The 24,379-nt window shown below is 39.5% G+C and overlaps 4 protein-coding genes across 6 annotated transcripts in view; 2 read left to right on the top strand and 2 right to left on the bottom strand.

Moving 5' to 3' along the window:
- Positions 1-7,774, bottom strand: part of camk1da (calcium/calmodulin-dependent protein kinase 1Da) — a 50,576-nt gene extending 42,802 nt beyond the window's left edge. Inside the window, exon 1 of the mRNA XM_043236798.1 lies at positions 7,235-7,774. Coding sequence (XP_043092733.1) covers positions 7,235-7,332 — 98 coding nt within the window. The 5' untranslated portion in view covers positions 7,333-7,774. The remainder of the gene's footprint in view (positions 1-7,234) is intronic.
- Positions 7,775-10,100: 2,326 nt separating this feature from the next.
- cdc123 (cell division cycle 123 homolog (S. cerevisiae)) lies at positions 10,101-13,626 on the bottom strand. The gene is made up of 13 exons (XM_043237075.1): positions 13,402-13,626; positions 13,021-13,092; positions 12,890-12,950; positions 12,775-12,807; positions 12,594-12,689; positions 12,414-12,520; positions 12,269-12,317; positions 11,678-11,753; positions 11,432-11,554; positions 11,316-11,344; positions 11,012-11,140; positions 10,779-10,916; positions 10,101-10,408 (listed from the first exon to the last, which is right to left on the bottom strand). Exons 1-13 carry the CDS (start codon positions 13,473-13,475, stop codon positions 10,355-10,357), a joined length of 1,041 nt encoding a protein of 346 aa, XP_043093010.1. The 5' UTR covers positions 13,476-13,626; the 3' UTR covers positions 10,101-10,354.
- Positions 13,627-13,680: 54 nt separating this feature from the next.
- Positions 13,681-16,591, top strand: nudt5 (nudix (nucleoside diphosphate linked moiety X)-type motif 5). 2 transcript variants are annotated; one of them, XM_043237077.1, is made up of 10 exons: positions 13,681-13,824; positions 13,945-14,043; positions 14,310-14,377; positions 14,566-14,618; positions 14,697-14,804; positions 15,316-15,411; positions 15,495-15,596; positions 15,729-15,737; positions 15,812-15,865; positions 15,954-16,591. In XM_043237077.1, exons 2-10 carry the CDS (start codon positions 13,993-13,995, stop codon positions 16,019-16,021), a joined length of 609 nt encoding a protein of 202 aa, XP_043093012.1. In that variant the 5' UTR covers positions 13,681-13,824; positions 13,945-13,992; the 3' UTR covers positions 16,022-16,591. The 2 variants fall into 2 exon arrangements, with proteins under 2 accessions (XP_043093012.1, XP_043093011.1); XM_043237076.1 differs by having other exon boundaries at positions 13,683-13,824; positions 15,943-16,591.
- Positions 16,592-16,721: 130 nt separating this feature from the next.
- On the top strand, positions 16,722-23,893 carry mcm10 (minichromosome maintenance 10 replication initiation factor). 2 transcript variants are annotated; one of them, XM_043237074.1, is made up of 18 exons: positions 16,722-17,315; positions 17,982-18,212; positions 18,291-18,533; positions 18,615-18,813; positions 19,314-19,479; positions 19,561-19,728; positions 19,836-19,952; positions 20,037-20,230; positions 20,320-20,390; positions 20,481-20,594; positions 21,008-21,122; positions 21,269-21,482; positions 21,682-21,814; positions 21,900-22,036; positions 22,206-22,319; positions 22,726-22,871; positions 23,007-23,049; positions 23,545-23,893. In XM_043237074.1, exons 1-18 carry the CDS (start codon positions 17,309-17,311, stop codon positions 23,626-23,628), a joined length of 2,496 nt encoding a protein of 831 aa, XP_043093009.1. In that variant the 5' UTR covers positions 16,722-17,308; the 3' UTR covers positions 23,629-23,893. The 2 variants fall into 2 exon arrangements, with proteins under 2 accessions (XP_043093009.1, XP_043093008.1); XM_043237073.1 differs by having other exon boundaries at positions 21,005-21,122.
- Positions 23,894-24,379: the final 486 nt, after the last annotated feature.

Genomic DNA, 24,379 nt, shown 5'->3' with positions numbered 1-24,379 from the left:
GTGAGCCATACTGAAATACAGGTCTTCGTGAAGGCATCAAGTGAAACCCTTGCTGAGTTGTAATACGAACCCACTAATCACAGGCATATTATACCTGCTACACAACAAGCAGGGCATAATTAATGACTCACATATGTTTAAAGGGGCTGCAAAATGTCAATAAAAACATTGCCGGGGAAATGCTTCCCTGCCTAATGGACTTGAAAGGTGTGTCAGTGAATCTAATCCTACTTGAAATGAGTGGTGTGAAGCGCTGTCTGCGTGGGCAGGTTCTGTATTCATTGTGGGCAGGAAATTTCAGAGGGGGATGTCCCAAAAATGAGTACGGGGGTGTTACGTAAAGGTCACTCAAGGTACTAAGTAATCCTAAATGTCTGATATAGTCCGTAGTTTAGCTGCCAAAGGTGATCTTAAATGTTAAGAGAGAACCACAAACTGTTTGGTTTCCAACACTCTTCAAAATATATTTTTTTGTGTTCAACACACACACACACACACACACACACACACACACATATATAACAACACTTATATGGTTATATGATAACACTCAGGGTGTCGTTTGTTAACCTTGAACATAACATGAACAAACAATGATCATCCCATTTATCAACACGTTTATTTAGTCTTTGTTAATGTTAGCTATTCAAAATATGAATTAGTAACTAGTTCGTGTTTTATGTGCATTCACTTATGTGCATTAATAATGTTAACAAGCACAACTTGTGCTTTTACTAATGCTGAAATTAAAACTAAATAAGATGAATAAATGCTGAAGAAGTATCGATCTTAGCTTATGTTAACTAATATAGCTAGCTAATGAACCTTATTATAAATTGTTGTCATGTAGCTGCGTGGCGTACTTTTTGTACGCTATCAAATTGCATCTCTTGGGTTTTGTACATGATAACGCAACTAAAATACATCGAATGCAAAAAAGACAAGTTGAAGTGTATAAAAGCACATAAGACTGTTTGTGGGTGGCGTGTTGTTGTGCCCGTGTTGTCAGCAGCAGATGGGATTTGGGCATAATCTCATTCAGAATCTGCCCGCTCTTGTTAAGTGAACAAGCTTTGCTGATAAACATTGATGACACGAGTACAGACGGTCGTCCCCTTGGCTGAAAGCGATGGCAGGAACCAGACCATACACTCGGATGAACAGAAGATCGAGTGAGTGAGCCAAAGACAGCAGAGCTTAAGGAGAGAAGGAAGGGAGCGGATAATCTCCAGACGGGTTTCCTCCACCGTGAATCCCGTTTGCTTTGATCAGTGCAGATTAATGCGGCACCGATGACCTCAAAGCCAAACAACTTAGAGTTACTGTGAAACTTCCTGCAATCCGGCCTGTCAACATGTATTGGACGAGATGGCTTTCACGAAGATCTTACAAGAGTCAGTCGTGTAGTTTCTCTGTAAATACGTGACGGATACTCGAGCTAATGGCACAAAGCAAGTGGTTGTGTGAACAGCACACACGAGGGATCTGTTAGAGCGGTCACTCGGAGGAAACTTGCAAAGCTGTGCATGTTTTAGTTCTCTAAAACAGGGGCCCGTTTATGAGACAAGGAACTTTTAAAGAGAGTTCTTGCAAAGCTGTCAACCTCTTCAGACCCCGAATCAACAGCACACTTTTCTGAACAGCTTGAAGTGTTATACAGCAAAAAACTGCACACTTCACCTTTAAGCAACGTGGGATACTTTCTGTCAGTCTAACTTTCCCTTTTTTTTAAAGAGATCGCGTTGAAGCTAAAGATTACACCCGGACAGCTGACTCAGGATCTCAGGCTTACCACATCACTGAACAGCAGTTGGGAGCACTTTCACAGGCATGAAGACACACGCTCTCCTAGCCTTTTTTTCTCTGCATTTTTTTAATCCAGTATAGATAATGCGACAAGCTTTTTTTAAGGAAATTATTAGGTTTTTGCTTAAACACTTTCCTCACAAAATATTGGGGAAATGTTAAAATGCTTTCTGAAGAATCCTTTGCCGCTGACGACCGGAACAAGTTCAGCTTTTCCAAAAGACTGCTTTGTTATATTTTTCGAATAAACGCAGCCTTCGAGCATAAGACCCCAATCAAATTAGCTTTAAGAGTTTAATCTGTCTCGCAAAGAGATTAAGGGTGTTTACATGAGTGAGAAAACAAACTAAACGTATTTGAGGTGAACAAAATGTATATTCATTAACAGAATTTTGCATTATTTAACTACAAAAAAGCAGCTTATGATTTTAAATATTCTAAATATGCGATTAAAACCAGGCATTATACATGTATTTACTCACCAAAGAAAATATTTATTTTATTTGGCCCATGACTTGAATGAAACAGCTGTGTTAAAAAACTAGCAGGGACCAACAAAAAATCTGATGTCGGAAAAAGCGCTTGCTGTATGTTAAAAACAAATGCTATATAACAACAACCGTGACTTTTTCATTAGCTAACATGATAGCTAACAAGTTTTTGTTTATTAAATACAATTTAGCGCACCTTTAAGCTTTCCTCTTCCGCAGCCCAGCCCAACGAGTATCTGTGACAAAGATTTTATAATAGAATCTCATTTTGAACTCTAGCTTGCCCTGCAAAGTCACTTTAATAGAATACAGTGAGGAGGGATGGAGAAACAGAGGGAGAGAGAAAGAGAGAGAGAGAGATAGACATTCTTAAATAGAGGACAAAGCCAGGAGCACAGGCCTGAAAATGGAGCAGGCAATTAAGGGCTTCATGGCCTCAATGTTTCCTCTCTCTCTCTTTTTTTTTATCTCTGCCCTGCCTTTCCTTTCTCTCCTCTCGAGTCACCTCACCTGGTGCAGGACGTGTGTGTTTTAGGTTGCGGCTTTGAGAGTTTTCTAACAGCAGCATGCTGTACCTGCCGCACACACACACACACACACACACACACACACACACACACACACACACACACACACACAAGCACACACACACACACCTGTTGAGTGATCACATGACCTCCAGTGGCCTCTGGGTGCTTCACATACTGAATAATTCAGTTCAGGGAACAACATTGGAGGTGTTCACACACACAGATGAAACACGACACTGAAATCTCATGTCCCTGAGCTACTAGGCAGAGTGGACAAGTCTACTTCTTCATACTGAGGCTATGATGTTAATGTTATTATTAATGGTCCTTGTTAAGGCAAGCGTCAATATTAATAATACTGGTTGCATAGTATAGTATGTTACAGACAAGAACGTCACAGGATAAAAACTAAAACGTTACTTGCATAACTCATAGATAGAAGGTGGCAAAAACAAGCACAAATTTTATTAGCTAAATTTTAATAACAAATTAGCTATATATACAAAAATCAATTTAAAATCATATAGCTCATATTAAAAATTTAGTATCAAATCTATTTTAGAAATTCACAAAGAGGGTTTCCATACCAAACTTTGTCAAATGTTGAAATTCGATTACGATTTAATTTGTAATTCTTACTGTTCAGTTAAGAATTGCAATTTAAAATATATTTTAAAATGCAAATCTAAATTTTCAAACTTACTGACTAACTTTCTACATTTATGTTATACATCTGTTAGTTCTGAAATGTATTTTATAAATATTTTAAATTATTTTATATATTAAGTTGATATATTAAAACTCTTACATATTAAAATAAAAAAATATATATATTATATTAAGTTAAATAATATCAAATCTATATAAAAATTTTATAATATTGAAATATTAAAACTATTTGGTATTAATTTGACTTTGCCATCACAAAATGTGTATAATGTATAAAACAAATTTAAAGGAACACTTCACTTGTTTTGTAAACAGGATCATTCTCCAACTCTCCCAGAGTTAATAAGTCGAGTTTCTGTTTTTGAATGTATTCAGCCGATCTCCACTTTTAGCATAGCTTAGCATAGATCACTGAATCCAATTAGACCAGTAGCATCGCGTTCAAAAATCGCCTTCTTTTAACACAACACTTACTGAACAAAGCACGAGCCGTCCTCCAGTTCAACAGTTAGTGTGTCTTTGTGTTTTTTTTTGTTTTTTGGTGAAGGGGTTACGCAAGGTCTACAAGTAGAATCTGAGAGATGAGAAAATGATCTAGCGAGTAGCGTGCACAAACACGGAGCGCAAAAGCTAGAAAAGCCAGTGAGGTCAGTCCTGTGTGGTCATTCAGGGCCAAACAAGCTGGAACTGAATGATTCATGTGACTCCAAGTGTGAGATGCCGGGGAGAGGATGTGAAATAGCCCAGGAAACAGTTTCGTCTCTGAAAACACACGGTTTTAGAAAGCTGCCCCTGCAGAGCCCAACTGTTGAATTTGACACATCCGTCAAGAATATGGGCAGAAATACCCTCCGCTCTGCCGGAAACGCCAACACAGCTGTCGTTCTTCTGGATAGAGCGAACGAACAGGCTTATAAGTACGTCGCGGCTTTTCCTCGCCATTTTAAACCCGAGTCAATAATCAATATTTCCGAAGGAAATAATAGCACTAAGCTGTGAATGCAGTAAAGACCAGGCATGCTGCGTACTGGTTTATAATGGCCAGTTGGATGTCTGTGGGTGGATAAATAAAATCTGCGTGTGCCATGAGCGTGGGAGGAAAGGACCACGCCATGCCAACAGCGTTTTTTTTTTATAATGGGGAAAATGAAGATCGGTGAGACCCTCTTAATGGTGTGCTTGAACGGGCCAGCCGGAGTTGCCATGACTCCTGTCTCTTGGGTTGCTATGACGCCAGCGTCTTCACATCGAGCCCAGATCCACCTAATCATAGGTTTAATAGATGTGTCCTCACAGACACAAAGCTCTTCCTTTACCAAACACTCCTCCAGCTGAACGATCATGCTCAGAGTTTATTTACATCAGTGTGATCTTGTGACACCTTGCTCCCGCCACTGCAATTATATTAAAGCCCCCCCTGCGGTCACTAATTGTATCCCTTAAAACACATCTTTAACAATCAAAATGACATTTAACTCTTTTTCCAGGAAATAGCTTGTGTTTGACTCTACACCTTTACCTTATTTAACAAATGCGGATATGCAAACTAGGCCTAATTTCACCAGCCTTGTAGTTAATATTTGCAAACAACTCCAGTTAAATAATTTTATAGACAATTGTATTTAAAGAATGTGTATCATTTATTAAAAAAAAATATTTTCTTTAAAGGAATATGTAGTTGTGTGTAAATTTTTCACGGATTTATGGAGCTTATAAAAAATGATCGCAAGCTTGGAAAAGCCTGGATAAATTTTTTTTTAAACTCCAAATGCGTTTGTCTGAAATAAGAAAGTATTATTTATATATATATATATATATATATATATATATATATATATATATATATATATATATATATATATATATATTATTTATTATTTTTTTTTTTTTTTTTTTTTTTTTGGTCAACTATTCCTTTAAGTAATATTTCTGTCAAGGTTTCTTCAAGTTAAACCATACTTTTATTTTGACGGGTTGCTGTAAATACATTTACGATGATTTATGAAGACTTTTACGTAAAATGTAAATCGACTACAATGTAAAATGCTCATGAAATGACTCTCAGAGCAGTTCTAGAGATCAGGTTTGTGTTCACATGTATTTATATACTGAGGAAAAATGAACACTCGTGGCCCCCGATGACATACTGAGGGCTTGTGAAGCAAAATGATCGGCCTGTGCAAGAAACCGAACACCTTTACAGTTCAATAGTTGTAAAATGATACTTCTACACAGATTTGTTTAGTTTTCCAAAATGTGAATAAATTGAATGATGCATGAAAACATTGAAAATATAAAAGGTGCAGTTTGTCCTGCATGTTATTAATGTAATAATGCACATTTTTCAAGACAGTCTAACCCGGACTTCTTTCGTTGGATCGATTGCTTCCATTGTCGTCATTTATAAGCATCTACTAAATGCTTAAATGTAAACGTCTAGCACAATGTCAGTTTTAGGCCCTGCGTGTGAAGTACGCCCGTGATCGTTATAAGTAAACCTCTCAGACGCGCATTACGAAAATTTGGACACAATCTATTCAAGGCCTGTCTTCCTCCAGTGCAATAATCCGACCTGGTTAATCCGACTCTCCCCTGGTTAGCACACAAAGATTAAATTACTGCAGTCAAAGCGACCCACCGCGGCACGTAGAAACGCAGCGCAGGCCTGTGAGGATGCACGATAAAAACATTGCATCGGTGCACCGTACAGGTTCAGAAGGCGTGTAAGAAACCAACAAGCTGAGAACCAAGCGTTCGTGTGGCGAACGAAAGCATGGAGATGCATGTGGCTGCAGACTGCAACAAGCGGCCTTGCGTTACACAGGAACCCGAGCACGAAATAACTCCACCCAAATCACCTTCAGGGATTCTGACCCGCTGCTTTCAGACGAGTGCTGAATAATAATGAAACCACCATCAGGACGTTATTGCTCCTCTTGTGTAGATACAACAAAACATTCATGCTTGGCAAAGAGGCCGGTTGGAAAATCCAGTTGAAGGTGGCTGGTTGGCTCAAAACCAGTCTGACCAGCTTAAACTGGCATTTGTTGTCGGTCCAAGACGGTCCGCCAGTGATCATATTGGACCATTTTAAGCGGGGTTTTAGCTATCGTTCATAACTGATTATTTACTAGTTCTATATTTGCCAGCTATACAAGAGCAAGCCATCTGTTTGGGTTTACAGCATTAAATTTAACGCCGTGAAATGTTTATAATTATCACGGCGCATCATCTTTGTTTCAGTTTAACTTTTTTTTATTCATGGGCTACTCTAACGTACGGGTTGCAAATCAGTTTTCCTTATTAATAATTCGACTCCAAAAGTGTTCATTTACGTTTATGCGCTTTAAAAGGCTGCCATTGTACTGTTATTACCCAACAATGCCATCAAAGCAAACAAACAAACAGGATGAGACAGAAATACACTGACTCTGTCCGGAAGCAATCACGAACTAGACTGGGTTTGGTTTTATACAAGTGTCTGCTCAAACTAATAGCCTTTAGTAAACGTGGTTTTAAGTGGTTTTTAATTGGCCGAGCTGGCGTTCAACTGAAGCAAATCGGCCAATGAGGCCCCAAAACCTCCGTAAAACCAGCAGACCGGACCAGACCAGACCAGCGCATCCACTGAAGCTGGTTTAAGAAGGTTATTTCAGTTAGAGGTAGTCAACCGCAGAAACTAGAGGCGATTCTCGTCAGATGCAGCCGCGTGTCAAAGACAAAACAAAAGTTACTCACGTCCCGAGCACCTCCTTGAATTCAAACATCTCCTTGATATCGTCGACCTGCTTCTTCCACGAGCAATCCCCGCCGACCTCTCCGTTCTCCCGAGCCATGGCGGAGAAAAAAAGAAAAAAAAAGACGGGGAGGACCGTAGATGGAGAAGTGAGCGCTGGAGATCCCCGGAGATTTTCCCCGCTTTCCCACGCTGCACTTCCTGCTCTCCGCTTGTCTTTCTTCCCTCGCCTTCTCCCGGTTGCGCCGTTACCGAACAGCCCCGGTGTGAGGATCTCCCGCGTGCGCTCGTCTCGCTCAAGCAGCTTAAACGGTTTGACGTAAATAGTTCGGAGAGGCAGGCGCGCGCGTGCGTGCGTGCGTGCGTGTGTCACCTTTGCGGAGTCTTAACGGCACCGGTGCGGGTTTATTCCGCCCCGCGCGGCTGCTGAGCGTTGATCCCGCGCGGACTGATGCGCTGCATCCGTTGTTATGGCAATGAGGAGAGAGAGCGAGTGAATGAGGAGGAGGAGGAAGATGCTCCGCTCCTTACCGCGCGACCTGACAAAGAGCAAATGCATGAGAGTTATGGCAAGCTGTTTTAACATTCAGCTAAAGCGCGTCTGTTTTTTTTTTTTTTTTTTTTTTTTTTTTACCTTATCTTAGTGTTTTTAATGAATAAATGTAATATAATTCACTTTCCCAGTTGTGATAAGTGAGTATTTACTTGTTACCGGAAATACATCTCAAACAGTATTCCAATTGCTACTTTTACCTAACCCGGTTATACTAGTACTGATTTCCTTAAAGGGATAGTTTACCATAAATAAAAATTACTCATCCGCATGTCGTAAGAACTTTGTTCGACTTTGAGACACAAATGAAGATATTTTCGATGAAATCAGAGAGGACTCTGACCCTGCATAGACAGCAATGCAACTGAAATATATCCAAGTTCAGAAACGTTGCGCGGACATTGATAAAATAGTCTGACATCGGTGATTCAACCGCAGCTGTGAGAATACTTTCTATGCACAAAGAAAACAAAAACTGACTTTATTCAACTACTCTTCTCCAAATCAAGTACACTGCCATTATAGAGAGTACTATGACACATTGCTTTCCTCTGTTGTTTACGTGAAAAAGTAACCTCAATAATAGCAGAAGATGTGATTTGGAGGAGAACAGTTGCTGAATTAAGTCTCTTTTTTGTGCACAAAAAGTGTTCTTGTAGCTTTCTAAACTTAAGGTTGTACCACCAGTGTCGTTACTATGTTTCTGAGTCTGCATTGCTCTCTAGGGAGGATCAGAAAGCTCCTCAAAAGTATGTTAATTTGTGATCTGAAGATGAACGAAAGGTTTACGGGTTTAGAATGAAAAAAACGATGACAGCTGTCTCCAGTGACTCCTTGTATTGTGAAAAGAGGAATAAATTAAATTGACTGCTGAGTCACTACTGAAATAAATACTAGGTAATAGTACGAAGTACTTAAAAATATGTTCTAGGAACAGCGAATAAATGTTAAAGTGGCTTGCCATATGAAAGAGTAGAGGAGAGGAGGAGGAGAGACGTGTGGCTGTGTGGATTGTTCGCATTGCACCAAAAGCATGCTCAGGTCCAAATGAAAAAGACATGCATCTGTTCAGATCAATTATTTTAATAAAGTCTAAACTCTCAGGACGCCCTGTAGGAAATGAAATAGTGGCCGTTTCGATACATGCGCGTTACGGAACGCGAAGGTATCAATCATTGTTTATAGCGGCTGCGTTTTAAAGAAACAGTCAGTTAAAATAGTTCAAACTAAATCTAAGTAAAACAACACTTGGCTACGTCCGGTGGTACGCAAACCAGCTTCGCAGCTCTAAACCCGTGTGTGTTTATCAATGTTAAAATGAATGTATTGCTATTGCAACAAATTATATCAGCAGCATCTGAGGCTCAAAAAGCGTGTCTGAGAGCAGGTTTTAGTAGTAGGACCTGACACGTGCCTGATGTGGATGTCAGATTGGCTGCAGGCCATTCACATTTATCAATACAGTCAGCATCGAGGACGAAATGAGTGTGTGTGTGTGTGTGTGTGTGTGTGTGTGTGTGTGTGTGTGTGTGTGCGTGCCATCCGTCAGCTCTGCTGTAGTCTACCGCTCATGAGTATTCCAGCTGCAAACCACTGCAGTTTCTCAGCTCTGGAAAATCTGTCCCTCCCTTCGCATCCCGCGTGTCTCCTGTCCTCTTTCTCTCTTCGCCAGCTCTTGAGTCAGCAAATCCAAGCAGTTTAATCTGACAGTCGGGCACCACTGACCCCCACTGCTTATTTTCGTCCCCCGAGAAGATATTCCTCGAGTCCACTAGATAAAACTCACGTTAGTTATAATTTATAGAACTCGAAGAATTGAAAAATGTAATATGTGTGATTGAACATTAATAAAGAGCTAGCTATTGTATCAAATAACGTCCAGAAACAGAACCGTATTGTAAAGAGTTAACAAATATTGTGCATTTAAATCAAGAGCATAATTATGGTTCTTCAGTTTTTTGGCCAATTAATTTCCATATATATTTTTAATGAATTGATTACTAGATAAGGATTTTAAAAAATATATATATATATGCAGGTCGCAATTGCACAAGTATTTCAAAGCTGAGCAAAAGAGATGAATAAGAATAGTGCAGTGTATGCCCTATACAAATTGTTAAATTTCATTCGTTTTGAAGGCCTAGGAAGTACAGTAAAATTTAAGAGAAAGTTTCAATATATTCCAGTTACAAATTATTCCCGTCCACAAAGTTATTTAGTATTTGGCGCCCCCGTGTGGATGCTAAAAATCGGCTCAAAACTAATTCCGTTTAGTCTTGTGGACACCAAATTTGAACAGAATTTACACAAAAACATTTTTATTATTATTAACATTTTATTACTTCATAACCGTTTTAAATATGTTGCATTTTTCCGTGTTTGATCACTACTCCGGCAACGCAAAAGCTTATATATCATCTGAACATTTGACAGGGGCTTTATTGGTCGGCACGCATCCCGTCATATACAGCGATGAATCAATGTTTCTACGACAGCATCCGATCTAGATCTTCCGATGCGCTTGAAAAATACAGGCAAGGTCTATTCAAGGAGGAATGGAAGCGAACTACTACGGTTCCTCCCCTTCTTCATCAGACTCCTCCTCTTCCTGCTGACCCTTCTTCTGCGATCACAGAGAGAGAAACAGAAAGAAACGGAAGTATAAAATCACGATAAAAAAATTTTTTGTTTTAATTTGGAATATTTGAATATATGGAATGGTATAATAAACAAATAATAACAGATTTAGAGAAATGCAGCATTACATCATTGAGTGAAAATCGCCTGATATATACTTTATATTTAATTCAGTGGCATTTTTAGCATTTTCATTTTTGGACGAACTATTCCTTTAACTGACTCACCCGGGTTATTGAATGCAGAGCCGCTGTTTGTGTGTAAATATTCATAGCTGACATTTTAAAACAGGACCGACAAGTGCTTTTCCTACAGAGCTGTTGAGTCTGTGTTGTTCTCGTCCCCATCTCACTCACCAGCTTAAGAAAATCGATGAGCTTATAGGCGTCTTCCCCCGTGGTCAGGTCCAGGAAGTCTCGTGGGATCCTGTAGGACAGACAGGGGCTGGGCTGCACCGTGACCTCACTGGTGGTGTACCGGAACGCAGGTCCGTCCTAAAGACGACAAAATGCGAGACGTTAACAACACGCAACGCATCCGTCTGTTAAAATACGGGGAGTGCAATGCATCATTTTCAAGTGAGAACTACCTGCTGTGTTGTGTCTTCTTGCGTTTGACCGGCTGTGAGATTTTTGCCAGACGTTAGCTCCTCCCAAGTGAACAGCAAAGAGTCTGTGACTTCGCCGAACGGGTTGAAGTCAATCAGCCACACACGTCCCTTCAGAAAAACATTTTATATATATATATATATATATATATATATATATATATATATATATATATATATATTATTTATTTTTTTTTTTTTTTTTTAATAAGCATTTTGCTTTATTTAAATAAGATTCTAAAAATTGCAATAAACCCTGAACACTTCTTTTGAGTGAAAAACTTACCGAGCTGTCTACGTAAACGTCCAGGACAACTAACAAATAAAGAAAGAACACGGTTAATGGCACACGCGTCATTAAAAACAAAAAAAAAAATCATTTCTTCACACTGTTACGCTTACAGTCTTCGTCTGGGAACTGGTACTGAACGTGATCTCCGAAGAATTCCAGTATAGAGGAGGAGATGCTGGCTTCTTGTTTGGCGACGTGCTGGTAATGTTGTGTGTAATCTCTCTGACTGATCGCTAAAATACAGACTCGGTCTCAGTATGCAGAAACAGTTTGAAATGTTCTACCTTGATGGCATTGCAGGTATAACGCAGTTCGTGCATTCTCGTATCAGGCTAACAAATGCACAATTTTCATACCGATTACTTTGTTTTCTTTCACAAAGCAGCGGAACTCGGCTCCAGGAATAAGCTCGCTCCATTTTCTCAACACCAGCTGCACAAAACCAGATTACATATCATGTTACGTAATAACATTTACTTATTAGGGAGATATTTATTCTATGGATTTCATTATAATATAACATAACGCAATATACACACTAATATTCAAAAGTTTGAGGGTCGGTAAGATTTTTTCATGCGTTTTTTTTTAAATACAGAAAAATTGTGAAATATTTTTACATTTTTGAAATAATTATCTCCCATTTATATATACGTTTTAAAATGCAATTCGGTCCCGTGAAGCAAATCTGAATTTTCAGCAGTCATTACTCCAATATTCAGAGTCACATGATCATGCGGAAATCATTCCGATACGCTCAAGAAAAAAAAAAATCTTATCGTCAATGTTGAAAATATTTTTTCATAATATTGTTCTCATAGTGTTCTCATATTAATTGAAAGTTCAAAAGAACAGCACCTGTTTGTTATCATATTGTATTATATTATATTATGGTTATATTAAGAGTATTTATACGTATGTTTAGCTGTTTTATTGTGATTGCGTACCTCATAGTTTATGGTCGGGTCTGGAGAATCATCACTACAGTGGAGGAACCTGCCAAAGGAGGCACACAATTATTACTTCAACCAACCTGCCTTCTTTCGTTCCCATCGCCTAAAGCATGAAGGGCACTTTGAGCGAGATACTCACGGCTGTGTGAGGTCGTGCGTAACGAAATCTGAACTTTTGAAGAGGAGGAAGATGTCGCTTAGACTCTGACATTGTAAGGAACTATTCAAAGCGATCCAGTTAGCATCCTGAGAGGAAAGGACATCTTGAGCATTCTATATTAACGTGCATGAAATGCGATCGCGAGTAAAACCTTCTCACCCGAGGGGCACTCCAGTTCAGTTTTGGGAAGACGCACCCGCCCAGAACGTTTATTGCCTCTTGCACCTTTATGTTGAACTCTGGGAATTCTGGGGCCTGGAGAAGATTCAGACTATTTAGTAAAATGCACAAGTGTATGCCATCAGCTGTGCTTCGGCTGGCCGAGAGGGATAAGACTCACCGTAACGGCTGTTGTAGTTTCATCGTCAGTCCACTGGAAACCAAAAAGCATGAGATCAGTAAAATAGCTGTTGTTTAGAGATATCTCGGTGCATTTCACACGACCGCACACATACCTGAACGTCCTCCTCGTCTGAGTCACTGTTATTGATCTGTGTTTGCCAGTTGTTGTTCTCACTATAGACAGAACAATCAAATCTTTATTCGATAACCGGGCAGAAATGGAAAGAATTTGTCCAAACCTCACCTGCCAGAAACCACAAGTGTCCCGTCATCCAATAAATAATCAATTACATTTTGAGGAATAGGTAGAATCAAGCTGGTAAAAGAGAAAATAACCATACTTAATTACAACAGCAATGGCATAGCTATATTAACAGCACAGATTACCAAATAATGCCCACATTTTAATCTTATAGTGCACAATTATATACGCACTATACTGTCTTATGTATAATGTACTACAGCAAGGCCTAAAATCTTTGAGTTTAACTTATATAGAAGGAAAAATGTACATATTACAGTGATGTAATCATATTATAATGCCATTACTAACGCGCGATTTTGTGGACTTCGTGAGCTTTCCCGACCATTATATATTATCAGACTGCGCAGATAACTCTCTTACCTCTTAATAGTGTGCTTCTTGAATAGAGGATACCAAACAGAAAACTGACAGTTTACAACCTGCTCTTTCTTCATGCTGCCTAAAACTTACACTGATAATCTGCGCGACCTCAAAAATATTCCGGCACTACAACACTACCGACAACTACAGTTCCGGTTTAAAACCGTGCTTTGTTTTTAAACGAATCTGTATTTTAATACTTCAAGCGAGGTTTGGGTAAGATTATATTAGTTTTCCTTCAATATCAGTGGACAGGTGGACAATATAACGCGTACAACGACAAGCCGATGCGCCGCACGAGGGGAGGAACTGTTTTAGCGGCACACATGTAGGCAGATACGGAACATGTGACTAATTGGAAGAAAACTAACTAAACTGGACAGATCACTTGTGACTTTTTTGACGTACATAACGATTTCTCAGGTACGTTCTTGGAATGATCTCCCGTTATTTTTTTATGCATTAACTGGACAGACTGAAATAGACTGCGGTCGTTATGAAAACATCATGTACCGTGTAACTTAATTTCTGTGGTACGCGCAGAATTACTGTAGCTGTCCCAGAGCTTCCTTCACTGATCGCCTGCACAACATGAGCTCTCCGAAGAAAGAGACTACTGAACCTCATGTCATCAAAGAGGAGGTAAGAATCTGTCTTAAAGCGATAGCTCACAAATACCGCCATCCTTTGCTCATGCCCATGTTGTTCCAAACCGATCAGAAAATTTGCATAGTGCATTTTTCTACGAGGTGAGTGATGCCCGAGACTGTCAGTTTGTCATTGCTTGTTTTTGACAGAGAAAAAATGAAATCATTTGCAAAAGGGGCAACATGAAGGTTCATTTATGTGTAAACCGTTCCTTCGAAATAGTGCAGTTCTGATGTGTTGTGCAAATTGTGTTTTCTTAGCTGATAGCGAGTGGAAAATGGGTGAAGCTTGAGAAGACCACATATGTGGATCCCTCTGGAAGCACCAGGTATTGATCTGCGATTGCGTTTAAGTGATGTGTGACCTTTGACCTCTGGACTGAGTGGACATGATACCACTGATTGGAATGATCTAGTTTAGTGCGGCTTTCTGTCAATCGGCCGAAAGCATTGCTCGTGATTATTTCATTAAAATCCTCCGTACGCACGTCTTTTTGTGAAACCTTTGTCTCCTCAGAACTTGGGAAACGGCGAAGAGAACAACCCGAGTGGCCAACAGCGCAGCCGACGGTGCGCAGAGTCTCTCACTTAAATCGATTTGTATGCTTTAATGCTATACATGACTCATATGTTCGGATTCATTTTAAGGCGTAGGGATCATAGCCCTTCTGAAGAGGACTCTGCATAAAGACTGCGTTGTAATGGTGAAGCAGTTTCGACCACCCATGGGATGCGTCGCGCTGGAGTTTCCCGCAGGTCCGGTGATGATATAACGACAACACAGTCTGCTGATTTGCGGAAATATTACCCCTTTAATGATGCTTATGATGTTTATGAAAACGAATCGATTAAATCTTTCATCACGTGCAGTACATTTTCACCGTATAAGAATAATATTTAAATGCACTTAAAAAAAAATAAAAGTGAGTTTTATGATCAAAATAATCATTTTAAGTGTATACTGTAACTCGCATTCTACAGTAGAGTGGTGAAGTCGAAATCAGGATTAGGCATAAGATAATGTCTTCAGATTAGTCTATACATGATAATCAGACGAATATAAAAGATACTAATCTGGTTTGGAGGGAGATGGGAATCATATCTTTGAGCCAGTTTGTCTGGTGATTAATAGACGGTGTGAAACCCCTTACAAATCATGTAAAAATGCATTTTTTTTGGATTCGGCGTCCTAAAATCTGTAAGAAGCGGGTTGCGGTGATGCAGCGCACCGTATTTATGGGTCGCTCTCTGTGCGTGAGTGTTTCAGGTCTGATAGATGACAACGAGAGCGTGGAAGCCGCTGCTTTGAGGGAGCTAAAGGAGGAAACGGGTTACAAAGGGGAGGTGGTGGGCGTCACTCCAGGTACAGCTGCTTTAATGCGCGCTCGCTCTGACAGAATGCATGCAGATTTGAATGTTCGAATGTCTCGTTCCCATGTCTTTCAGTCACGTGTTTAGACCCGGGCCTGTCTAACTGCACCACACAGATGGTGATGGTAAACATCAACGGAGATGACCTCGAAAATATAAACCCCACTCAGCAGCTGGGTGAGTGACGGAGCATCAGGAAGAATACTTATACAGCTATTTTATACAGAATAATGTACTAGCCCGTGTTGTGCTTCATTAATGCTAAGCGCGGCTTTCTTTTTCTTTTGTTCCCGCTGTGCGCGCGTCTAGGCGATGGAGGTATGTAGCCGTTTTCAAAAAATGAACGTAATAAACTGCGCTTATTTGTCCTAAAAGCATTGTTCGTCTCTTAGAATTTGTGGAGGTTATCCTTTTACCTCTGGATGAATTTCAGCACAAAATTGACGGTGGGTGAACTTTTGTTCGAAAATGTATTTAGTGTGATTTTGTTTTGCTTTGATGTTCCTTCTTGTTATTTTTATAGAGCTGCTGCAGAAAGAGAAAATAGCGGTGGACTCCAAGGTGTATATTTATGCTATGGGGATGTCGCAGGCCTTCTTTAAGCCCAGAGAGCTGCCTGTGCTGAAGCAGTGAGATCAGATCTCTCACCTGGAATACACTAAAGACAGCTACCGTGAGCTGATGAAATCTACCAATACTTGACCATGGCCTTAGTGTTTGGCATCGGTTGCCTGAACATTCCTAATAAACTAACTAAGTGCTTAATTAAGAGGTATTCGGAGTTTGCACAGTCTTAAAATTAATCATTAAATATAGGAATATATAGAAACTGACCAAACTAAAAAGTGCAGGTCTATTCTGTTAACCTTTTGAGTATGCCCTGTTTAATGTTGACCTGTAATGACAAAAAAAAAAAAAAATCCTTGAAAAGATAATAAGCATAAAATATTTATAGGTCAAAACACTAGGTGTCACGCGAAGAAAGGACGTATGACAGTATTATGATCAGGACTTGGAATAAATCTCTCAAAAGGGTATTTTTGATGTATGTTTACTGCGATACGCAGGTAATTCTTGAACTTTAGTTTATGCTGGACGATGCATGAGCAACGCTGTGTTCCTGTATAACTATGAATTTTTATCTAATAAATTTGATAGTTTACATTTTTGCATTTCTTTGTTTTAAATTATTCTTATTGTTTTCATAGGTCTGTACATGTGCACTTATTTAATAAAAGTGCCAAACACAACTCTTTCTTGAGTTTATTGGTAGAATGCACATCTAATGGATTTTTCTGTGTATTTATAATTTACATTTAATGTAAAGAATAAAGCAACCAATATAGTAAATTATACACGTATAAACAATTGATTATAAATATTATGTGTATTTATATTTTCGACAAATATGTAGTAGTTTATAACAACTAATGATTCATTATTTTAGATCGAAATTTAATTTTTGTAAGTGTATCAAAGCAAAATCGAAATAGAATTAACCTTTAAATCTTTTATCTAGGACGCATCAGGAAGATGTGTTTTATTCTTGACTGGAACAAATTAAGCGTGAAAGTTTTTTTTGCGATAGACCAGACCTAAAACCTGAATGCAATATAGATTAATTAATTTATTGTTTTTTTTTTATTTTCGTTTTTAACTAAAGCTTCGGCAACTTTTTGTACAACTGTACCAACTAGCTTTGTGTAAAGCACGGTTATTTTGTTACGGACAGGCACGAAGCTCTCCCGGTAAAGTGACGTAGTTCCGGGGTCCTGAATATTAAAAAAATTTCGCGCCAACGTTGAAACGGCAGCTTTCGCGATCCACCACGGAGACATTTAATCGTTTTCTCTTTAAAAACAAAGCGAATAAAACCGACCGAAATCAAAATGGCAGGTAAGCTCAGCGCAGATCGGCACAAATGCTAGGCTAGTTTATTACTCTTGATTAAAACACAGTCAGGTTTAGCTATATTTTAATCAACAGAGTAATAAACTAGTGAAACGCCAGACATTTAAACCTGTTAAAATATAATGTCTGATTTCCGAGTTTCATTAAATACTGTATAATGTATATAAGATGTTTAAATACATTGCTAAGTTTGTTTAGCGCCGATGTTGTTGTCAACAAGTTATATACAGTTGCATGCAGTTTTGAGTATAGTATATTCATGTACTTTATCTGATTATGTTTTATATTACACGTGTAGTATTAAGTGTGTAGTATACTCCAGGACAGTCAACATTATACTGATATATTTAGTCTGTGTGTGTGTGTGTGTGTGTGTGTGTGTGTGTATATATATATATATATATATATATATATATATATATATATATATATATATATATATATATATATATATATATATATATATATATATATATATATATATATATATATGTATATGATACTTACAAAATGTTTTAAACTTTCTGAAAGTGAAATAAATTCTACCATAATGTTTTCATGAGCATATAGTGTTATGCTATGTAGATTTTGTAGATAATAGTGATATCGTATTATATAATTCAGTTAATTGAGTGTGTGTTTATGTATCAGAGGAGGAGAATCTGGACATGTTGCTGTCTCTGTTTGCGGAGAGTGAGAGTCAGGAACTGGAGACTACCGCCGCTGGAGAGGGCAGTGATGATCTAGATGACCTGTTCGATGACGATGGTGAGGACGACCCCTATATTGAGCCAGAGGAAGAGGAAGAAGACGTGGCACCTGGGAAATCCAGCTCAGCTGAAGGGGACAGTGACTTAAATAAGTCCAATGAAGATCTGCAGGGTAAAGCTCTTTAGTAACCATGTGCATACGTTGAGAATGTATGTACAGCCTGGTTAATCGTAGGCGTTCGTCTTCCAGCGGAGCTTAAATTAATGCAGCAGAAGATGCAAAAACTACAGCAGCAGCTGGAGTCCTCGCAGGGAAGAACACGGCCTGAAAACAAACCCTCCGCCCAGAGACAGACGAGCACTAAATCCTTAGCTTTTCAGGGAGGGTCAAAAACTCCCCCAACGAAACCACGGGACAGCAATGGCTCCCCTCCGTCAGATGTAACCTCAAAGCTGAAAAGCAAGCAGAGGATGGCCCACCAAGCCAAAACAGGTGCGTGTTACAGTAATTGTTTTTGCTTTTGAAATGTACAAATCGTGAACTTTTAATAAAACGCTTTCTTTTGCGAACAAGCTGCCTCAGAACAGCACGCTCCTGTTGGCCAGAGTATGAACAACTGCCAGTCTCGGCCAATAAGAGACAGCGCGAAAGTAAATAGCACTTTAAAGTCACCGCCCCCTCTCAAGACTCCTCCTACTGTGCGGCAGGCCACGCCTCGCTCATCAATCAGTCAAGAGGTTGCTGTGGAGAAGTTCTCGGGTCTCAGACTCAGGTCAGCGGGCTTGTTGAAATAATTAATATTAATTTGTTTAACTGCACGGAAAATAAATGTAAGAGTTCAGATATTCTAATATGTGTAATAAACATTTCACAATATTATCAATATTAAATTTTTTTCCTAAAGTTTGGACTAAATTAAGTAAAATAAGTGTTGTATAGTGTTAATAGCAAGTACTGTACTTTAATTGAACAGCATATTTGATTGATTTCTGAAGGAGCATAAGACACAGAAGACTGGAGTAATAATGCTAAAAATTCAGCATAAATAATTGTAAAAAATATATTAAAATAGTTGTAATGAAACTTGAACAATATTATTGTTTTTACTGTATTTTATTAAAATAAATGCAGGGATTATGAGCATAAGAGACTTCTTTAAAAAAAAAAAAATCATAATTATTCCAGACGTTTCACCAGTACTGTAAATATGTATGTGAGATTTATGTCTTACTGTAAAAAAAAAAAAATGCAATGTGTTATTTCTCCCTGTAGGAATCCACGTCTGTCTTCCATAGACATTGAGCAAAAAATGTCCAGCCGCAGATTGATCAAGCTCTCTCAGCTGCCTGATCGCCTGGCCAGGGACAATTTAGAGGACAGTGACTGGGTCACCTTTGCAGTGGTGATAAATAAAATCACCCCACAGAGCAAAAACAATGTAAGGGACCGCAATCTCCGAGATGCTCTTTATATTAAATATTGTGTATTTATCTACACTCTTGTTCTTTTTTTTTTCTAGGGAAAAACCTTCAGCATTTGGAAGCTGAATGATCTTCATAACCTGGAGGTGAATGTGTCTCTCTTCCTGTTCGGGTCCGTTCACACAGATCTATGGAAGACTGACACTGGGACAGTGATCGGCATCCTCAATCCCAATCCAATGAAGAACAAGGATGGTTCTAGTGAGGTTTGTCTCATAAAAGCACATAATGCCTCCAAATTATAGAAAAAAAGAACAGGTTGAGAACAGCATTTAATGTTTATGTTAATGGAAGTAATGTTTATTTTCTGTAGGTCTGCTTGACAGTGGATCACCCACAGAAGGTCCTTATAGTGGGGGAAGCCATGGACTTCGGCACTTGCAAAGCTAAAAAGAAGAACGGAGACTCTTGCACTCAGCTCGTCAACTTGGCGAGTCTCCAAACGCGTCCCAAACATCATGTTTTACTGCTGTAATTCACAATCACAATTCGTTTCTGTTGTCTGCTTTAACAGTATGAATGCCAGTACTGCCAGTATCATGTTAAAGCCCAGTACAAGAAAATGAGCTCGAAGAGATCGGAGCTTCAGTCCAGCTTCACAGGCTCCGCCCCTGGCAAAGGAAGGGGGCGGGGCGGTTTGAGGGAGCGCCTGTGCCAATCTGATTTCCACTACGGGGGCATGTCCTCGCTCGCCTGTGCGCCCTCAATGTGAGTTCACTGCCTCTTTTTATGACCGTCACCTCCCTTCAAATCCACCCTAACCCTAGAGTTATTGCATGAATCTTTTATTTTGACAGGTCTGCCCCACAGCCAAAGAAACAACCCACTATACAGTCTGTTTTGGCATCCATCCCAACTAAAAAACTTGGTAAACTTCTTTTAACTATTTTTTTTTTTTCCTCAAATGCTATTTTTATGCTGGTGTTCGTGTTTTCTAAACAAGTCTTACTTCATGTAGTTCTGAATTCAGGTGACGTGTCAGGCTGTTCGGATGACTTCAAAGGCCTGATGTCTATGCCGACGCCTGGAGCGCTTAATATTAAGAAACACTTAGGACAAGCCAAGAACACGGGTAATTAAAGGGATCGCTTACTCGCCCTTATTTTGTTCCAAACCTTTAAAATAACTTAATCTCACGCTTGTGCGTATTTAAGCCATAGGCCATCACGCTGAGATCAAACACTGTTGGTTTTCATGCGTTTTATATCATTTGAGTGCTATTGTTTGCAATTTTCTCTGATGCTGCAGTACTGCTTTGAGCCAGCAGATGTCTGTTAAATGCCGCCCCACAATTATCATGCAAAGAAATAAACCAAAAGCGAGCATGTTTGTCACTGGAATATAAGCAGGGTTTCTGTGGGTCTTTAACAAAGTTTTCTTTTTTTCTTCAAATTTATCTTTATAAAACCTACATAAACCCTGTGTATGCTCTCAGTTACTACCATTCAAATGCAGTCTCCAACTTGCCTTTATTTAATTTAGCAGTTGCGGGATCTTCAGTTCAGTCTATATCTGCATCTGACCTTCTGAAGCAGCAGAAAGAACAGCACCAGCAAAGAATGCTGGCTCGAAAGAAGAGGGCAGAAGAGATTCAGAAGAGGTGAGTTAATGCTGCTTTACCTACTTGTTGTATATTACATTTGGAAGCTGATGAAGCTGATTGGTATTGTATTCAGTGTATTCAATGTTAAGTGCGAGACCTTTAGCCTCTCCCTATACTATAAATATGAGTGCTTCTCTACCCAGGGTGCTCCAGAGAAGCGCTCCTTCCCAGCCGAATGTAAACAGGGGTCCTTTGCTCTCCCCGAAAGCAGCCTCGGAGGTTCCTAGAGGGTCTCCTGGCCTCACGTCCCGTCTCTCAGGCCCTCCTGTGCCCACACTGGGCCGAGGCTTTTCAGAAGGAGAGGACATCCTTCTGGATCTGTCTCCACCCTTATCAAAGGGCCTCTCAGCAGCAAAGGTACCGTTTCAGAAAACGGCTCCATCTATATATCATATAAAATTGTATATTTCTTTCAAACATTACAATAAGAAGACACTATGCCGTAATTATATGTCCCCTCCGAGTCCCCAGCTTGAAAACACTGGATGTAATTGGTGCTGTCAGAAAGAATTCCAATATAAGCAAACAATACGTATATCTGTTTATTTTTGCTTAGTTGGCGGCAGTGAGGAAACTCCAAGCTAAAGGCTCGGTGATCGTAAAAGACGACCCGAATGCTGTAAAACGCAAGCGAGCCAAGAGCGACGAGATCGAAGATCGAGTGGAGCGAAATCTCACCGCACCTAAAGGTACAGACGTATCAGTTTTATGATGCGACCGTTTACTCGCCGGTTTTTCTCCGCGACGCTAACTCTGCTAAAAACCCCTCTGCAGTATCTGATGAAAATCCAACCGGTGAAGAGGAAGAGCCAGCTCAGAAAAAGAGGCGGGAACGGCTAGAGTACATCCAGTCGGAGGAGTTTCAGCGCATCCTCAACGCCAAGTCCTCAAACTCGTGGATGATGGGAGAGGTGTGTATTTTGGCTGAACATCAGTGCGTGTGTGTTTTGATATGAATGGTCGTTCTGAAAGGGTTTTGTCCAGATGGCTGTATTTGATTTGGATTCTGTAGTGCTTCTTTTGCCACATATATATGATGGAAGTCATGTTTCATTAGAGCATGTTTGACAAAATCTCTAGATTGAGGAGCGGGCCATGCAGGAGTATTTTGAGCCTCTGGTGCAAAAAGAAAAGATGGAGGAGAAGATGAAGGGCATCAGGGAGATGAAGTGTCGAGCCGTCACCTGCAAAGCCGTAAGTCAACAGATTTTCAGCTAAAGAGACTCTGCGTCTGTCTTTTATGCCGAGCAATCCAGTTTATCCAGTGCAAAACAGGGGACAGAAAAAGAACCGGACGCATTTCGAATTTCAAGTGGTCCACTTAAAAATCCCTACAGTGCGTCTCGTTCAGGTCCTCGCGAAAACAGGGCGATTTCTCCTGCCTCATTAGTAGCTAATCAGGATTTATTCACAGCAGGTCGTAATGACAAACCAACATGATTTGTGACATAATACCTCGATAAACGTTGTTCAAGAGGAACGAAAGGCAAACAAACCTCTCCGAGATGCTAATTAGACAATTATGTGGTTTTGGGTTGATTACACCTGTAAATCACGGCCTGTTCATGCCGTTTATTTCATGAGCACCTCTCGCCCGCAGTGTAAATACACCCACTTTAAACCGGCGGACCGCTGTGTGGAAGAGAAACACGATTACCATTGGCACGATGCCGTCAAACGCTTCTTCAAATGCCCCTGCGGTCAGAGAAAGATCTGCCTGGCACGGATGCCACATGGAGCCTGCAGGTGAGGGGACGTGCCTCCACATTTTATATTAAAAAAAAAATGTTTGATAACGTGCAGACTGTTTAATACTTAACTGTTAGATGTGTATATGTTACTGCATGTTGTAATACATTTTTTTTTGCTTTTCTATTTTAGCCATTGCGGCCTTTTTAAGTGGGAGAGAGATTGCATGTTAAAGGTACAGTAAAATTGTTTTACTCTTTTCATTGTTTTGCTTATGTTTAGTTGTTTTATTGTGTCTCCTTGATTTTGATTTCACGAATGAATAAAATGTTATTATAGTTTAGAGAATAACGTTTTACTATACTGCTGTCCAACAATTGATCTCATTTACATATGTACTTTGTATATTTTTATTTATAAATGCCTGCACACGTACAGCATATACTTTTTAAATATTGTAATATTTACAGGTTACATTTATATTATAAATATGTAATAGATAAACATAACATGCAAACAAAACGTTTATATTGGATGTGATTAATCATTTGACAGCACCAAAAATATATATATGTATGTATATGTATGTGTATATGTGTGTGTATATATATGTGTGTGTGTGTATATGTATGTATATATGTGTACATGTATGTATATATTACAGTGTCGTAATTATAAGAGCACGTATTGTTAAATTGCTCCAGTTTTGACCTGCCTCTCATTTTCACAGGAGAAGAAGGGACCCAAAATAGGAGGGGAGCTACTGTTGCCACGCGGAGAGGAACAGGCCAAATTCCTCAACAGTTTAAAGTAGAGTCAGCCTTCCCGTGTGAGGCCTGAGCCCAGTCTCTCACAGAAGAGGAGGCTTCGCTGTCTTCACAATCACAAAGTGAGAGCGAAGGGCCGTCAGCATTCCGCTTGTGCCGGTCAATGTTATATCTGATTTTACCGTCTGTTTATGTTGTTTTCAAAAGCTGCCAAGCCTTTTTAAATGTAAATATTCGTTATTATTTTAATCGTGAACTTTTATATCAACCACGTCCAGCACACCTGAATTAAACGATACCGTGTTTTATAGACTTTCTGTGAATGTTGTCGTATTGATTCGACTGGAGGGACCGGCACACATGCCAGATCTTGTCGTCCTCCCAGCGCGCAGTGATATTTTCAACTTTATTAGCCCTGTGCGCATTAGTAGGAGTGGCAGGAAGTCGTTCTCCTGTCAGTCAGGTGCATGTGAGATTCAGCGAGCGGCACCAAGGCTCAGGAAGGTCGATAAATCTTTCTTTCCACTTGTTTCTTTCTCCCTCATTTTCCCATCTGTCTAAGCTCTCAGCGCAGGAATGTCCCTCTGCTGCCAGCAAATACTGCCTTGGAATTATTATCCCGTCTGTAGGCGCGAAAACCTGGGCTTTTTTTTTTACTATATATATACACACCGTATTTATGAGTTTACAAGATGTTACCATATAGGCAAAAGTCGGGTCTTTAGCATTTTTTCTTTTATTGGCTTTCTCCTTTCCCCCTTTTTTTTTAAATATTATTCTGGTGGGTACGATTTATAC

This window comes from Puntigrus tetrazona, chromosome 4, assembly GCF_018831695.1.
Source record: "Puntigrus tetrazona isolate hp1 chromosome 4, ASM1883169v1, whole genome shotgun sequence".
NCBI lineage: Eukaryota > Metazoa > Chordata > Actinopteri > Cypriniformes > Cyprinidae > Puntigrus > Puntigrus tetrazona.
This window is presented reverse-complemented; position numbering and strand designations above follow the sequence as displayed.

Coding starts and splice junctions, on each gene's coding strand:
- nudt5 (XM_043237076.1), top strand. CDS start 13,993: ATGAGCTCTCCGAAGAAAGAGACTACTGAACCTCATGTCATCAAAGAG. Junction 14,044..14,309: donor CTCATGTCATCAAAGAGGAG/GTAAGAATCTGT, acceptor GTGTTTTCTTAG/CTGATAGCGAGTGGAAAATG. Junction 14,619..14,696: donor GGCCAACAGCGCAGCCGACG/GTGCGCAGAGTC, acceptor ATTCATTTTAAG/GCGTAGGGATCATAGCCCTT.
- mcm10 (XM_043237073.1), top strand. Junction 20,595..21,004: donor AGGACAAGCCAAGAACACGG/GTAATTAAAGGG, acceptor TATTTAATTTAG/CAGTTGCGGGATCTTCAGTT. Junction 21,483..21,681: donor AGGGCCTCTCAGCAGCAAAG/GTACCGTTTCAG, acceptor ATTTTTGCTTAG/TTGGCGGCAGTGAGGAAACT.
- cdc123 (XM_043237075.1), bottom strand. CDS start 13,475: ATGAAGAAAGAGCAGGTTGTAAACTGTCAGTTTTCTGTTTGGTATCCT. Junction 13,093..13,401: donor AAGAAGCACACTATTAAGAG/GTAAGAGAGTTA, acceptor CTCTTTTACCAG/CTTGATTCTACCTATTCCTC. Junction 11,754..12,268: donor ACCCGACCATAAACTATGAG/GTACGCAATCAC, acceptor GGTTTTGTGCAG/CTGGTGTTGAGAAAATGGAG.